Below are 18,252 nucleotides of genomic sequence, written 5' to 3'. Positions count from 1 at the left end.
GGCGGTGTGAAGTTGGTTGTCCTGAGTGTGGTCGTCGTCAGGAAGTAGTTTGTTGAAGACATACTATGGTGTGCATCTCCAGCCTCTTGTGGTTGTACCATCTGGTTTCGTCAGTGTTGATAATACTGTACGGGTTTTGATACATTCAGTCTGGAGTTTAAACGGTCCTCCTGCCCCCCCCCCCCCCAAATGCTGTTCTGTAAGTTTGTCCTAACATATGTGTCCTAATGGTCTTTCTTGGTCTTAAATAGTTCGTCTTTGTATCGCGTTTTAGCGTCGCGGTAATTTGAAATCTAATTTCACTTTTCTGTGCTGTCTTTGATTTTTGATAATATCGTCATTTATCACAAGTGTGACTCTTACGCAGAAGACAACAGCAACCAGCCGCTTTTTACAATGCTGTTTATTTATTTAAATAGCGCCGTCAACGGTTTCGAAACGACAGATTCATCTTCAGACGGCTAGTTCACGTTAAGGTACATTTTACATTAGCTTTCACTTTTTGTTTTCCCAAATGATGAAATTTCCTTGTAGAGGTGGTTCCCTGCAACGAAAACGAGACATTGTCTCACAACTTGTTTTGGTTGTAGGGACCACCACCCCACGGAAATTTCGTCAATTTGGAACACAAAAATTGAAAGTTTTGCGTCCGAAAGCTTGGCCCATGATTAGCCAAAATGTGTGGGGGAAAAAAAGTGCGTCCTCTCCGCGGTGCTGTGGAGCGAACGGTGGGCTGCAGAAGACGGAACGAGCTGTAGTCTGGACGGACATGCTGGAGATGTTGTTGGCCGATCGGAACGTGCTGTGTACCACGAAGCAATGACGCAATGCAACTGATTGCTGGCGTACCGCTAGTTAGGTGTCATCAGATTATGTTCTTAGTCACAATTCTTTGTACCAAAATAATTCTGTATTGCTGAAATCTTTGTCTAGTGTGTCGTAAGCTAAATTCTTTACACTGCCTTATTACAATAACTGTAACTAATATCCATTTTTCTCTCGTTCTGCTCTTGTCCCGTGCAAATCGTATTACGAAGTTGTAGGTTTATCAGTCCTGCGAATCTCTGTGGATGAGTAATGGGAACTTTCTCACTTGTTCTTTGCCCTGAGCAATGCTTCTCTCTGCTGCAGCATCTTGGGTCACGCACAAGTGTTTAAAATCCTTTCCATTGTTCCTACACAGGCATACCCGCATGCTGATCACTTTGTTTGCTAAGTTATTTTTAAGTATTCATTCCGTAAGGGACAGTAGCATTTAAAAACATTTCTTGTTACGCAGTTCAGATTTCCTTCATGTAAAAGTAACTTTTGTTAAACCCAAAGGTTTGAATTCAGTATTTTACTTCAAACCCCCCTGGGGCGTCTTCAAATGAATCAGGCAAGAGATTAAGAAATATATGAGGTACTACTAAACATAGTGTTTGTTCCCGTAACGCCATACTGTGCTGCTTGTCTCCGTTGCGTTAGGTTAAAGAAATTGTTTTAGTTGTTTCCAGGACAGAAATCGTTCTACTTTAATTAACAAAATTATGGCCATTGCAGTTGTTGGGTACGACACCATCACCAGAGTATGTGTTAAGAAAATGAAATTATTGATTAACCGTGTTACTGTCACATTTTTACCTGTTGTCAGCCAGAAATAGGGATTAAGATCACTAGTTTACCATCAAATCACTCCATGTTACCAAACTTAAAATCACAGATCACGCCTTATATTTGAAGGGCTTATTTCAGTAGTGGTACAAGTCCATTTCTGTTCCTTTTGAGATACAGAGTCCTAAAGTTAAATGAGTGCTGAAAAATCTGCAGTTGAGATACCAGAAACATTCAAGCATATGGCTTCTTGCTAGAGATGAACTTTTCTTTCTGTTTGTTTGGATCATTAATTTCAGAAGCATTATAGGCAGAAAAGTGGAGGTAATGGACTTGTACCACTATTGAAATAAGCCCTTCATTTGTCCTTTGACAGCCAAGAAAAGAATTGGCACTGTTTGGACACATTTGTTAGTAACGTCCCATAGTTTACGTTCCCACATTTACCGCACGAATACCACGCTTTCACGCAGTGCTGCTTGTCTGTGAGGACTGACAACTTTCCGCGAACGCCACTGCACTCGGTAGTTGTGTGAAGGCTGTCGGTGACTGCGTTGTCTGTGGTGAGAGGTTGTTGTTGTATCGGGATCCCACTCCAGCTACTGCTTGGTCTGGGTTGTTACTATGGATTTTTGGCAAAGTTAGTTTCAAAGGGTGCCAGATGTACTTCCTGGCGCCACCCAGACGCGTTTCAACTTTTTTACAAGGCATCTTCAGTGGATGTCCTGAAATATTACATGATTTGTCCATTTTTACTCATAGGTTAGGTTTCACGTCTAGCTTATAGATTTAAAACAGTTCCTTAACGTTTTTTTATGAAATGGAAAGGTACTTACAGGTATCTTCTAATTCATTGCATCTAGGCAAACTGATTTGTCTCATCTGGCAACCAGGTGGATACATTACAGTTCATTTTCAGTTCACTGTTTACGTTAAACATCATTGTAACTGCCATGTTTTTAATACAGAGTTTCATTTGTTTTTCTAAGTGTTACCAACATTCTCAGTTTTCTGCATTCTCCTGTTTTGTGAATGTGTGTGTGTGTGTGTGTTTGTGTGTGTGTGTGTGTGTGTGTATGTGTGTGTGTGTGTGTGTGGGTGGGTGGGTGAGTATTACAGAGAGAGAGAGATCTCTTTTTTTAATAAATTATTTATTTTATTTTTTTTACTATTTTATTCATTTATTTATTCCTAAACATAATAATAATAATAATAATTATTATTATTATATTTTCCTGTATATACTTATGAGAGGAATCAGTTGTGAAATCATTTGTTGGGATTTTTGTCTATTATATGATCAATCAGTGTAAACAGTGAGTTGTTAGTCATATTTACTTGGTCATTTAGTAGTTGTTTCTTTTCAGATTTTGTTTTGTATATATGATAATTTTTCTGTAATGTTAGGAGATGTCTTTCATTACTTATTCTAATTATTTTCATATCATTTTTTCTTGTAGTAGGTTTATGGTTATTTTCTCTCAAATGTCCTGCAAACGTTGAGTGGCTCGTTGCATATTTCCATGCTCTGATATGTTCGTTATACCGGGTGTCAAATGTTCTGAGGGTTTGTCCTATATACCTGCCATCACATGTATTGCACTGTAGTTGGTATATTCCTCCTTGCCAGCCGGAGTGGCCGAGCGGTTCTAGGCGCTTCAGTCAGGAACCGCACGACCGCTACGGTCGCAGGTTCGAATCCTGCCTCGGGCATGGATGTGTGTGATGTCCTTAGGTTAGTTAGGTTTAAGTAGTTCTAAGTTCTAGGGAACTGATGACCTCAGCAGTTAAGTCCCATAATGCTCAGAGCCATTTGAACCATTTATTCCTCCTTTTTGGTAGATATATGTGTTTTTTGTTATTTTTGGAATGTGCCTTTGAATTGAATTGTCTGTTTTGAATGCTATGTTTATGCCTTGTCTTTTGAGAATGTTTGTTATTTTATGTTTGTGCTTGTATGTCATTCTCTACCATCTTGAATCTTCTTTCTTGTTTTCCTGTATTCTTTGTGTCGTCATTGTTCTGTCACTGTTTGTGTAGTGTTTTCTTGTACTGTTGTTTGTGGGTGTTAATGTACTGTGTTCACTGACTGCATTTGTTTTTTAATTTTTTTGTTTAATTTGGTGACTAGATCCCTATTGTACCCATTGTTTGTTGCTGTTTGTGTGATGATGTCTAGTTCTTTCTGGTAATTTTCTGTGCTGAGTGGTCCTGTGTTGAGTCTACGAAGCATGTACGGTATCTGAGTGTGGGTGATTAGAAGTCTGATGTAGGATTGTGTGAGTTGTTGTAGGTTTACGGTAGATTTCAAAGCTATGCTGATTGTTTTCTTTTTCGATTAATATGCGTCGTGTAAGCAGCCCTGAGTCAGCTCGCCGGCAGTGTCCGAGAGTGGAGCAAGAGCTCAGATTGCTCCTCCCTGCGAGTTTAGACCCCTCGTGTGGATGGCAACCTCCATCTCTCGACAGCTGCTCGCCGTAGCTCTTAGACAAGAAAAACTGTACCGGCACTGTAGGGAGAGCTGAGACTAACTCGGAGAGGGCTCAGCGGCCATATTGCGTCCAAATTTGGGGTCAATTCTAGTGTCCGATTCCACCCGTCGGCTTTGACCAATGGCGTAGTGGGTGATGTTATTTTGTTTGTGCCGCAGACTGCTGTCGATGAAGTTAAATGATTTCTCTGGATTACCTCGCTACGCGCATATATTAAAAATTCAATGTAGATTGTTTTGTTTTCGTCTCGTAATTTGTTTTCGGCATCTTTTGTTAATGACAGTAGTCGTGATGTATAAGTAGTCGTGATTTATAAGGCCTTGATTTCTCACGCTGTTCGTTATGGATGAGTCAGTTGTTTTTACTGCAAAATTCTGTTTCAGAAAATGGGTGACCGTTAATCAACTATAAAATTTTTGCAAAGATTGGGCGTCATTGCTGAATTTTGCAAGTGCACTGTCTGTGGAAATTATATGACTTTGACGAAGGTTGCGTCATCACGAACTTCCGACGAATACATGTGGAGGTCCAGAAAAAATAACATATGGAGATCCATACCCAGGGGGACGTGGTTCGAAAGATAGAGGCTGAATTTAGAAGTAATTGTCATGCTAACCTACTATTTTTGCTATGAATATTCTTGCAAATCTGTCATGCACGAAGCAGGGGTTTCGTGTGGCACTGTAGTCGACTGTTTCTCGTTTTGTAGAGAAGTCTGCGGGGAATTTATAAAGTGTAGGGAGTCACTGGGGGAGGGGGGAGGGGGGGGGGGTTATAGATGAAGTAGATGATTCACATTTTGGAAAGAGAAAGTACGAAAGGGGGCACGAGGTTGTTGAGCTTTGGGTTTTTGGAGTAGTAGTTTCTGGAAGAGATTAGGGTTTTACCAAATCGGACAGAGGAAGTCTTGACATCTTTAATAGAAGAATATGTGGAAGAAGGTTCTGTAGTCATGTCGGATGGGTTTGCTTCGTACAAGGGCTTGGGTGAAAGGGGTCATCATCACTTGGCCGTGAATCACAATATTCAGTTTAAAGATTAAAAGACGGGGGCATGTACTAATACTATCGAAGGGTATTGGGGGCCTGTAAAATCTGTTGTCGAGCGGGAAAAGAGGATTTCAGTTTTGCAAGGCCATTTAGATGAATACTGTTGGAGGAAGGGTATTCCTAAAGGTTATTGTTCATTTCTTGCATTTATGAAAGTAGTCAGCAAAATTTACAAGCCTCGTTTTGTTAGTTAGGTGTTGGCGGTCTGATACTTTTTTCTTGTTTTGCGTTGCGTTTCTTTATGTTATTGTATTGTGCGAGTGCTACTTTTTTGGTTTCTCTGGAGGGATGTTTTTCTGTCCTTTTAATATTTTCTTGTTACAATGGTGGGCCGAGGGGTGTTGCAGTGTCTTTGCCGGAAGGTTTATGGGATTGACTCGTGGTTTCATTTTCTTATTTTAAAATTTTGCGCCTCATTGAGGGCAGGTGATAGGGAACAACTGGTTTGGGTGGTACCTCGTTCGTGCCTGACAATTTGTGTTTCTTTTTTTTTAATTTGTTATTCTGGATTTTGCTTCTTTCGTTACAGTTTGACCTACTTACATTATTATTTCTTGTTATGCCCCTATTTCGTTCTTGTCAGCCTCGATCTTTGACTCCTTTGGAAGTACATATGCGGTAAGTTTCTTTTTATGTAGCCCCTTTTACGTTCTCCTTATCGATGTTTCTGCTACACTTCTCTTATTTTAAGTGTCACTCCTGGTGTATCGATTTTACTGAGTGTTATTTGGAGCTACTGTAGCTGGTGTGACTTTCGCGTAGTATAGTTATCGGTTGCAAGGTTTGGTTGGTTGGGTTGGGTTGATTTGGAGGGAAGAGACCAAACAGCGAGGTCATCGGTCTCATCGGATTAGGGAAGGAAATCGGCCGTGCCCTATCAAAGGAACCATCCCGGCATTTGCCTGAAGCGATATAGGGAAATCACGGAAAACCTAAATCAGGATGGCCGGAGGCGGGATTGAACCGTCCTCCTCCCGAATGCGAGTCCAGTGTGCTAGCCACTGCGCCACCTCGCTCGGTCAAGTTTTGGTCATTTTTGCGTTTTATTTCTTTGCGTGCGCAGTAATGTGTGTACAGATTTTCATTTTTTTAAAGTATAGTCGTATTCTGTAGTTCACTAACAAGATCATTTTTCCAGCTCGTTTCTGATATAAGATATTTGAGCAACAAACAGTAATATTGGAATCGGTAACTAGAAATAACCTCCTACATAGATTTCTTCTATTTAACGATTCCAACTGTTCGTCGGTTCATTATTTAGATCGTTTTTGCAGTACGTGTGCAAAATATAATATAATATATTCACTCGTAATTGCTCTCGGGTTCTTATTTATTTCACTCAACTTCAACTCGTTTAAATGAAATTCGCGCGTAAATAATACACGCGTTAAATTATTATTTTATGGCATGCTACATTCGTTTGTTTACGAGTATGATCCGTTCCATTCATACATTGTCCATTGCAGCATCTTTGCCTTATTTATGACGTCATTAGTCAAAGCCGACGAGTGGTATCGGACACTAGAATTTATCCCAAATTTGTGCCGTATTTTATAGTTTGTACACTATCACACCTTGGTAATGTAATTTGCCGTACTCACGCACATATTAAATAGAAGCACCGACCTAAATGCCTTTACTGAGCCGTAATATGTGGTCGTAGAATGTTTCTGAGCGAATAAATCGTCCGTTTTACTTCCTAAACGAACAGCACAAGCAGTTAGCCTATTTCGAAAGTTCTAGACTTCAACGATGCTGCGCAGCAAATAAAGTATTAAAACATCGCATATATTGGCCTGCTATATAAATTAACAAACGAAAACCAAAAATATGTACCTGATGAGAATGGATCTCACAATAATATGAAAATATGAATGAAGAACTATCAAGCTATCCACGGCGCCACATCAATACTGCAACGACAGTTACTACAAATGTGTAACGGCTTTGTCGGGAGAGTTGACACTACTGTCGCTATGGTTACGCATGTAAGGTTCTCATATGTTTTCTGCTATTGTAAATAATTCACTTCTGTAAGGGGCAAAGATGGATGAGCTCTCTGTGTGAGCAGTGAATAAGATCCTTGACTATATGTTTAGTTTCATCTGTGGTTAACTTACTAGTCAGTTGTGTAGCGCTGGGGCATTCTGATTTCAGGTGTGGTAGCGACGAGAGGAGGTTTACAGAGAATGAGATGTTACTTGTGAATCTGGGAGAAACTGTCTGGAATACTTTATTACGGAAATGAAAACTCATTTATAATACTTTCTAGTTCTTTATACTGATGGAGAAGATTTTGGAGTAATTTTAAAGGTAACGAAGACATGCGCAAGCATTAAAATTTTTTTTGTCAGACCTGTTAATTGAAGCAAATCTTTGTCCTTCACATAACTAATAACTTTTACGATTAGCGTTAATGTGATCTCTTTGTTTTCATCATGTCACAAATGACGCAATTCATTGAGGTATCACCAGTTTTGAAATTTAGCAATTTTTAGAGTCTTTTTATGTTGTACAATCATTTTTGTCAATAATCAGAGTTTGATTTCCCAACAACGACTTTCTATGAAATAAAACCTGCCTCCATAATTCGTAGTAAAGTTTTGAATATCTTGTCGTGTGTGCATTGCTCCTTACGCCACCCGAAGTCACAGATCGTTTCTGACGAGCAACAAGAAAGAAATTAGAAGTGAGTAGTTTATTTTCCTTTAACCACTGCATATGCTGATTTTTATTTGCTTTCGGGAACGTTAGTACTCCAGACACACAAAAAAAATCATCCTGAACAAGAGGTAAGTCACTTTTATTTCATGGCAATTTCACCTTGCAGTGTTTTTAGTCGTCATTGTCAAGAGTCGTGCTAGTAAGCATATTAATTTTCAATGAACGTTGTTGGTAATTTCAAACAGTTATTTTCTTTTTGAATAGAGCAATAATTTATTTTTGTGGATATTCCAAGTCAAACATTGCAGTTCGTATCACGCAGCGCCCATAATGTACTTCAGTATTGAATTTTGGTTATGTAGTTTTCATTGAAGACACAATTAGTTTCTTTTGGGATATAATAGATTCGTTTTCTTCATATCAGATCCTGCATTTCATTAAGTTTAAAGTTTTATTTCACGGCACTGTTCACATGCGTAACATAGGGCCATCCAACTGTCAATTTGTTCAGTAATTGAATACGATATCTAGAGTACACGTTAGATGAGAAAGTTTTCGAAATCAGTATATTCAATGTTATTACATACAGACAAAATTTTATAGAAAGGTTACACGCATTGTGAGTGCATGTCAGCGACGTATCAGCAAAAAAATAGTGAAGAATGCTGCCAGGAAATGCACTCTTAACCAAGTCACTTATAGCGTCCCCAGTGAAATAATACTAAAAGACTAAAAAAACAGTATTTATAAAGAAGAGACATTTTAAAATTGAATAATATACATTTTTCTCATGTACCCGTACTATAATAATTTCTCTGTGTAAGTTTCGAGGGCAAAGAAATATAACAAAATGATCTGAACAGACGACAAGATACGCTCTTTTGTTAATTTTTAAGTCGTCTCCACTTCTTCTCTTGTCTTGGTTGCGTGTAGACGGACATCTTGCGAGTGCTGGCAAATGTAAGCATATTTGCACTAATTAAGCAGATAATATATTGATTTAATATTATTGTTCACTTTTAATTTGTAAGAGGTGATCCCGATTTCATGTCCGCCTTCCTTGAATTCACCTGCATTCGAGTAATTTACAGATCAACAATCGCAGCTGCCGATGCAGCCAACGACACCATTACGTGGCGATATTAACTTATAAAAAATTTTCGGAAGCGAAAAACTCGCCCGCTATTAACATACTATTCATTGTTCTCCACAGCCGCCCAAAGTTGGAGAAAATACGTAGCATGAAGATTCTTATTTTCAGTACCACAGCCGAGAGCCAGAGGCAGGACTCCGACTACAATGCAATGGTTAACGGAGGTAAGAAGAAATACTATTGCGCGTGTGTGGGCCGCAATTGTAATTAATAACTAAAGATTTTTTGGTTTAAACTGAACTGAATAGCCGAGGAAATTGATATGAAAAGTTTATTCCATTGTCAACTTGTATGCTCATGTTTTAAGATTCAGCGAGTCTAACGTTCATTAACGTAACAAATAATTTATACTGAAGATTAATATTGTTAAAAAAGATAACTTCACAAAAACACTTAATTGTAAATCAAAATAAAATGAAATATCATTCTTGTTAAGGCCCACCACGTAAGTCGGCAACAATAAACATTCCCAATAAATAATATATTAAATTACGACGGCCGACGGCCGCGAGACACTGCTGCCTACCGCTACATTGAGAGTAGTAGCTTCTCCCGTAAGTGACTTCTGCGCGACTCGCTTTCCTGCAACATCTTTATCACTACGGTAATTGATCAGCCAGCCAGCCGGCCAGCAGAGCGGGTACGGACCTGGGTGCACCGTGCCTCTCGGCTTGCCACAGCTGCAGCAGCGCCAGCACGTCCTCGGGGTCGACGGCCAGGTCCCTCTTGAGGCGCGGGCCCACGCCGCTCAGCTCCAGCGCGTGCGGCACCATCGGTCGGAAGCTGCTGCTGCAACCGCAACGCACCACATCTCTACCACTCTACTGCCACACAAAGACGAGTAGTTACTTAAAGTTGTTACCAAGTATCTTCAAAACATTTTTATTGATTTACTTCAAGATTTTACATGAATTTTAACAAACGTTTGGAACGATATATACACTACTGGCCACTAAAATTGCTACACTAAGAAGAAACGCAGATGATAAACGGGTATCCATTGGACAAATATATTATACTAGAACTGACATACGGTTACATTTTCACGTAATTTGGGTGCATAGATCCTGAGAAATCAGTACCCAGAACAACCGCCTCTGGTCGTTATAACGGCCTTGATACGGCTGGGCATTGAGTCAACCAGAGCTTGGATGGCGTGTACAGGTACAGCTGCCCCTGCAGCTTCAACACGATAACACAGTTCATCAAGAGTAGTGACTGGCGTATTGTGACGAGCCAGTAGCTCGGCCACCATTGACCAGACGTTTTCAATTGCCGAGAGATCTGAAGAATGTGCTGGCCAGGGCAGCAGTCGAACATTTTCTGTATCCAGGATCTGCAACATGCGGTCGTGCATTATCCTGCTGAAATGTAGGGTTTCGCAGGGATCGAATGAAGGGTAGAGCCACGGGTCTTAACATGTCTGAAATGTAACGTCCACTGTTCAAAGTGCCGCCAATGCGAACAAGAGGTGACCGAGACGTGTAACCAATAGCACCCCATACCATCACACCGGGTGATACGCCAGTATGGCGACGACGAATACACGCTTCCAATGTCCGTTCACCGCGATGTCGCCAAACACGGATGCGACCATCATGATGCTGTAAACAGAACCTGGATCGTCCGAAAAAATGACGTTTTGCCATTCGTGCACCCAGGTTCGTCGTTGAGTGCACCATCGCAAGCGCTCCTGTCTGTGATGCAGCGTCAAGGGTAACCGCAGCCATGGTCTCCGAGCTGATAGTCCATGCTGCTGCAAACGTCGTCAAACTGTTCGTGCAGATGGTTGTTGTCTTGCAGGCGTCCCCATCTGTTGACTCAGGGATCGAGACGTGGCGGTACGATCCGTTACAGCCATGCGGATAAGATGCCTGTCATCTCGACTGCTAGTGATACGAGGCCGTTGGGATCCAGCACGGCGTTCCGTATTACCCTCCTGAACCCACCGATTCAAAAATGGTTCAAATGGCTCTGAGCACTATGGGACTTAACATCTGTGGTCATTAGTCCCCTAGAACTTCGAACTACTTAAACCTAACGAACCTAAGGACATCACACACATCCATGCCCGAGGCAGGATTAGAACCTTCGACCTTAGCAGTCGCGCGGTTCCGGACTGAGCGCCTAGAATCGCGAGACCACCGCGGCCGGCCCCACCGATTCCATATTCTTCTAATAGTCATTGGATCTCGACCGACGCGAACAGCAATGTCGCGATACGATAAACCGCAATCGCGATAGGCTACGATCCGACCTTTATCAATGTCGGAAATGTGATGGTACGCATTTCTTCTCCTTACATGTGGCATCACAACAACGTTTCACCAGGCAACGCCGGTCAACTGCTGTTCGTGTATGAGAAATCGGTTGGAAACTTTCCTCGTGTCAGCACGTTGTAGGTGCCGCCACCGGCGCCAACCTTGTGTGAATGCTTTGAAAACTTAATAATTTGCATATCACAGCATCTTCTTCCTGTCGGTTAAATTTCGCGTCTGTAGCACATCTTCGTGGTGTAGCAATTTTAATGGCCAGTAGCGTATATATAGCGTGTATCATAATTAATGCCGTAAATGCATACAGTGGAAAGTACACGATACTAGAAAAAAAAACGTCTCAGTAAACACAGGGTCTCAAATGCGTAGCTTAAGAGCATCGAGCAATTTTTCATCTCCGATACAGTGAGGCAAATCTCTTCTACTGAAAGCTCTTTGCTTTCCATATTTTAGGAAATTGTAATGTGAACCAAAACAAGAAAAAATGTCCAGTAAACATGTGCTGTAAAACGCATATCTCAAAAGCTATGAGCACGTGCTCATCCTCGCTACTAGGAAACACAGCGCTTCTAATGAACAATTGCTCATGACTTTTAAGGTATGCCTTTTAGAGCAAATGTCGACTGGATATTTTTTCTTGCTTTCGTCCATACTACTACTCCTCAAAATGTGGAAGGCAAAGAGCTTCCAGTAGAGGAGATTTGCTTCACGGTATCGGATGAAAAATTGATCGTAGCTCTTAAGGCATGGACTTTCGACTCTAAGTTTACTGAGACTTTTCTGCTTCTAGCATCGCGTACTTTCAACTGTATGCGTTCACATAATTAATTATGGTACACCCTGTACATATATATAATGTATCTAAAGAGGTAACGTTGTTAGCAAAAATCTCGAAAAGTTCTGACCGATTTACTGCAGATTTTTACACAATACTCTAATAAACTATTGCATCGATATAGGCTATATATTTTATAATATATTTTTAATATGTGTTGTAAAAAAAATTTCGAAACGCTTTTGACTGACTTGTTTCAAATGTTTATTTACGTGATGTTCTAATATACAGGGTGGTCCATTGATAGTGACCGGGCCAAATATCTCACGAAATAAGCATCAAACGAAAAAACTACAAAGAGCGAAACTCGTCTAACTTGAAGGGGGAAACCAGATGGCGCTATGGTTGGTGCGCTAGATGGCGCTGCCATAGGCCAAACGGATATCAACTGCGTTTTTCTTAAAATAGGAACCCTCATTTTTAATGCATATTACTGTAGTACGTAAAGAAATATGAATGTTTTAGTTGGACCACTTTTTTCGCTTTGTGATAGATGGCACTGTAATAGTCACAAACGTATAAGTACGTGGTATCACGTAACATTCCGCCAGTGCGGGCGGTATTTGCTTCGTTATACATCACCCGTGTTAAAATGGACCGTTTACCAATTGCGGAAAAGGTCGATATCGTGTTGATCTACGGCTATTGTGATCAAATGCCCAACGGGCGTGTGCTATGTATGCTGCTCGGTATCCTGGACGACATCATCCAAATGTCAGGACCGTTCGCCGGATAGTTACGTTATTTAAGGAAACAAGAAGTGTTCAGCCACATGTGAAACGTCAACCACGACCTGCAACAAATGATGATGCCCAAGTAGGTGTTTTAGCTGCTTTCGCGACTAATCCGCACACCAGTAGCAGACAAATTGCGCGAGAATCGGGCATCTCAAAAACGTCGGTGTTGAGAATGCTACTTCAACATCGATTGCACCCGTACCATATTTCTATGCACCAGGAATTGCATGGCGACGACTTTGAACGTTGTGTACAGTTCTGCCACTGGGCACAAGGGAACTTAGGGGACGATGACAGATTTTTTGCACGCGTTCTATTTAGCGATGAAGCGTCATTCACCAACAGTGGTAACGTAAACCGACATAACATGTACTATTGCGCAACGGAAAACCCACGATGGCTGCGACAAGTGGAACATCAGCGACAATGGCGGGTTAATGTATGGTGCGGCATTATGAGATGAAGGATCATTGGCCCCCATTTTATCGATGGCAATCTAAATGGTGCAATGTATGCTGATTTCCTACGTAATGTTCTACCGATGTTACTACAAGATGTTTCACTGCACGACAGAATGGCGATGTACTTCCAACATGATGGATGCCCGGCACATAACTCGCGTGCGGTTGAAGCGGTATTGAGTAGCATATTTCATGACAGGTGGATTGGTCGTCGAAGCACCATACCGTGGCCCGCACGTTTACCGGGTATGACGTGCCCGGATTTCTTTCTGTGGGGAAAGTTGAAGGAAATTTGACATCGTGATCCACCGACAACGCCTGAAAACATGCGTCAGCGCATTGTCAATGCATGTGCGAACATTACGGAAGGCGAACTACTCGCTGTTGAGAGGAATGTCGTTACATGTATTGCCAAATGCATTGAGGTTGACGGACATCATTTTGCGCATTTATTGCATTAATGTGGTATTTGCAGCTAATCGTTCTGCAACAGCATGCGTTCTCAGAAATGATAAGCTCACAAAGGTACATTGGAACAACCGAAATAAAATGTTCAAACGTACCTACGTACTGTATTTTAATTCAAAAAACGTACCTGTTACCGACTGTTCGTCTAAAATTGTGAACCATATGTTTGTTACTATTACAGCGCATCTATCACAAAGCGAAGAAAGTGGTCCAACTAAAACATTCATATTTCTTTACGTATTACACGAATATGTAAAAAAATGGGGGTTCCTATTAAAAAATACGCAGTTGATATCAGTTTGACCTATGGCAGCGCCATCTAGCGGGCCAACCATAATGCCATCTGGTTTCCCTCTTCAAGCTAGACAAGTTTCGTTCTTTGTAGTTTCTTCGTTTGATGCTTATTTCGTGAGATATTTGGCCCGGTCACGATCAATGGACCACCCTGTATATATAAATTTAAAGCAGATCGGTCACCAACTTTTAGAGGCTTTGCATCACCCTGGTCCCTAGAAATCCTAAGGATAGGTGTTGACTGTGGGTATTGTATCACAGACACAGTCCCTTTGACTATTCAAAGATGTGTCTAAACCCGCCCAAAGGTGTAAACATCCATGCATGAGCAGCACCTATTAGACGTAGGGGGTCCGACAGCTGATCAGTTCCAGACATTCCACCACGGAGGAGGTACACGGCTCTGTTGTGTGTAGTTCAACCATCTCTAGACGGTCAATACCGCGGTTCGATCACGTCCGCATTGTTACTTTGTGCCAGGAAGGGCTCTCAACAAGGGAAGTGCCCAGGCGTCTAGGAGTGAACCAAAGCGATGTTGTTCCGACATGGAGGAGATACAGAGAGAAAGGAACTTTCGAATGCATACCTCGCTCAGGCCACCCAAGAGCTACTACTGCAGTGGATGACTGCTACCTGCGGATTATGGCTCGGAAGAACCCTGACAGCAACGCCGCCCTGTTGAATATCGCTTTTCGTGCTGCCACAGGGTGTCGAGGTAGGACTCGAACTGTGCGCAATAGGATGCATGATGCCCAACTTCATTCCCGACGTCCATGGCGAGGTCCATCTCTGCAACCACGACACCATGCAGCGCGGTACAGATGGGTCCACCAACATGCCGAATGGACCGCTCAGGATTGGCATCACAATGAGTTTCGCATATGCCTTCAACCAGACAACCGCCGGAGACGTGTTTGGAGACAACCAGGTCAGGCTGAACGCCTTAGACACACTGTCCATCGAGAGCAACAATGTGGAGGTTCCCTTCTGGTTTGGGGTGGTTTTATGTGGGGCCGACGTACGCCGCTGGTGGTCATGGAAAGCGCCGTAACGGCTGTACGATACGTGAATGCCATCCTCCGACCGACAGTGCAGCCATATCGTCAGCATATTGGCGAAGCATTCGTCTTCATGGACGATAATTCGCGCCCCCCATCGTGCACATCTTGTGAATGACTTTCTTCAGGATAACGACATCGCTTGACTAGAGCGGAACCGTGTTCTCCATACATGAACCCTATCGAACATGTCTCGGACAGATTGAAAAGGGCTGTTTATGGACGACGTGACCCACCAACCACTCTGAAGGATCTACGCCGAATCGCCCTTGAGGAGTGGGACAATCTGCACCAGCAGTACCTTGATGAACTTGCGGACAGCATGCCACGACGAATACAGGCATGCAACAATGCAAGAGGACGTGCTACTTGGTATTAGAGGTATCGGTGTGTACAGCAATCTGGACCACCACCTCTCTAGGTCTCGCTGTATGGTCTTACAACATGCAATGTGTGGTTTTCGAGAGCAATAAAAAGGGCGGAAATGATGTTTATGTTGGCTATTCCTATTTTCTGTATAGGTTCGGGAATCGAGGTGATGCAAGACTTTCTTTGATGTGTGTACATATATAAAGAACTTTTAGAGAGTTTCCTGACACCGGGGATATGGTGTTAGGAAAGTCTCTATAAGTTCTTGACCAATTTGCTTTAAATTTTTGCTGAGTATTCTAATAAATCGAGTGGTTATAATTAAACTTTCCCCATTTAACAAGCTATTACACGGAAAATAATTACTGTGTGAGTACCAGAATTGCTAGCATTAATGTACAGAGTGTAGGTGCACGATTTCCATGCGTCACAGCCCCACCGTCCAGTTCTATGGCCACCAGATGCCGTGATCAGTCATTGTGTTTCGTAGTGTCACACACCTGACTGGTCGCAGTGCATTAGTTGACGTGTCAGCATGAGCTTGGAAAAAAATGAGCAGGGCATTATTGGTGAAGCTCCGTTAGAAAAACAACAGTAATGCTGCAGCTGTACTTCGAGAATGTCGCCGGATGAAAGGATTACGGAAGGCCCCTCTTTCTCCACCTGTTGTGCGGAGCATGATGAAGAAGTTGGAATCAACTGGAGAACTGGGCGTCGCTCCAGGAAGAGACCGACGACCGGTTGCCCCACAGGTGGTTGACGAAATTGCTGCTGCTATGGCAGACAACGCTGCGCGCAATCCCCGACCGTCAGGCAGTGCACGTGCTGTGTCACGGCAGTTGAACATCCCGTGGTCCACTGTACGGAAGGTGCTTCGAAGCATTCTCGCATGGTATCCGTACAAGATCCATATCTTACAGCAGCTTGTACTTGACGCACAACGACATGTTGACTTCGCTGTCTTCTCACAAAGACTGAAGTTGACGAGGTCTGGCCCTGGACCATCCAATGAACAGACGCTCATTTTTCTCTGACAGTTGAGGTGAACGCACAGAATTGTCGAGTGTGGGAATCTTCGCCTCCAGTCACTGTGCATGAAGTTCCTCTGAATGGTGAATGTGTCACCGTATAGTGTGGCTTCACGGCTACATTCAACGTTGACCCATTCTATTTTTGAACCGGTTAGCCCTCAAGGACCAAAGATGCGCAGTGTGACTGGCCAGCGTTACTGCGATAGGCTCCACCTGATGTCAAACCCGCCCTAAAGCCCTGCAAAGTCGAGGATACATCTTGCGCTACTAATGGTGCGAAAAGATGGTACAACTTCCTGTTCCAAGAGATGGAATGCCATCTGGTAGCTGCGTTTGTACACGCAGTGACTGCAGATTCCGCAACAACATTTTAGAAAATGGATACTTAGAGTGGTAGCTGCTGTTCATGGAGTCACTAGTGCAGTAATATGTCGGCGACGTCGACGAAGAACTTAACTTTGGCATAATAGAGGATGATGGAGTAAGCCTTGAATTTTAAGACGTGACGACGGTAGTCGGGAATTGCACAGTCTATTACGCGATGAAGTGAGGTTGGAGGACAGGGAACATACAAAAATTTTCTGAGAATGGGCGAGACGGAACTTTCGACATTGCTTCGTTTAGTAGGTCCAAGAATAACGAAGCAAAACACAGTTATGCGAGACTGTATCTCAGCTTCAAAGAGGTGAATAGGTACGTTTATGCAAACCTAGTATTACTAGGGTGCTGTATGTACAGTGCATACTTGTAAGCTGTAACTAATCCCATAATTTTGTTTAGGTTAATTCTAACACTGAGGTTTATAGCTAATGGAGAAAGCTACAGAAGCCTAATGTTTTCGTTGAGAATACGTGTAAGCACGATATCCTCAATTATTCCTGAAACTTGTGACGCAATATGCCAGTGCTTGAAGGATTCACACGTGACGATATGATCATTTTGTTAAATGTCATGAGAGCATGAGGAAAATAAGTTAATGTAATGACACATTTAAATGAACTGAAAAGTACAATAAGGGAACCATTTTGGTTCAAATGGCTCTGAGCACTATGGGACTTAACATCTATGGTCATCAGTCCCCAAGAACTTAGAACTACTTAAACCTAACTAACCTAAGGACAGCACACAACACCCAGCCATCACGAGGCGGAGAAAATCCCTGATCCTGCCGGGAATCGAACCCGGGAACCCGGGCGTGGGAAGCGAGAACGCTACCGCACGACCACGAGATGCGGGCTCCATTTTGGTCAGATGTGTTACTCTCAGCAAGAAACATTTTCCGGGGCGTAAGTGTACTCTGGGTGCCTCTGCCATAACTTTTCGATGTAGTTTTACTTGTTACGTTTACTTAGTGGGCATACCCATAGCATTCCCATTATTCTGGTAAATTCATTAGAAATAGCAACAAATTCTTTAAAGTGGCACTCTTAACAATTTCCAAAAAATATTTTGGTGGAAGGATGTATCTCTGATTCAAACTCCAACTATACCTGAATCCAGGTATTATCACATGTTTTTACAGTTTGGCAATTATACTCAAAAAGCAGCCCTACATTGTAAAAGTTTATGTGTTAAGAATTGAACCTTACAATTTACAGGCCAAAACTGTTCCCCCCCTACCTGAGGAATTTTCAGACAAAATTAGTGCACTTCGTAATCCATCATTTTCAGTTGTTAGGGGAAAATATGTCTGAGATGTAGTGATTCCAGACTTATTGTTCAGTTCATGCGTATGAAAGTCACATTGACACATTCACATCACATTTTCCGTC

General features: G+C 42.2%; 1 protein-coding gene across 2 annotated transcripts in view; it reads right to left on the bottom strand.

Moving 5' to 3' along the window:
- Window positions 1-18,252, bottom strand: part of LOC126455462 (uncharacterized) — a 252,901-nt gene that overhangs the window by 63,509 nt on the left and 171,140 nt on the right. Inside the window, exon 5 of one of the 2 annotated variants that reach the window (XM_050091213.1) lies at window positions 9,600-9,737. In XM_050091213.1, coding sequence (XP_049947170.1) covers window positions 9,600-9,737 — 138 coding nt within the window. Of the gene's footprint in view, window positions 1-9,599; window positions 9,741-18,252 lie in introns of both variants that reach the window. The other variant, XM_050091211.1, reaches the window with a different exon arrangement.

This window comes from Schistocerca serialis, chromosome 2, assembly GCF_023864345.2.
Source record: "Schistocerca serialis cubense isolate TAMUIC-IGC-003099 chromosome 2, iqSchSeri2.2, whole genome shotgun sequence".
In the NCBI taxonomy this organism is placed as follows: Eukaryota; Metazoa; Arthropoda; class Insecta; order Orthoptera; family Acrididae; genus Schistocerca; species Schistocerca serialis.
The sequence above is the reverse complement of the archived record's forward strand: the minus strand, read 5'-3'. Positions and strand labels throughout refer to the sequence as shown.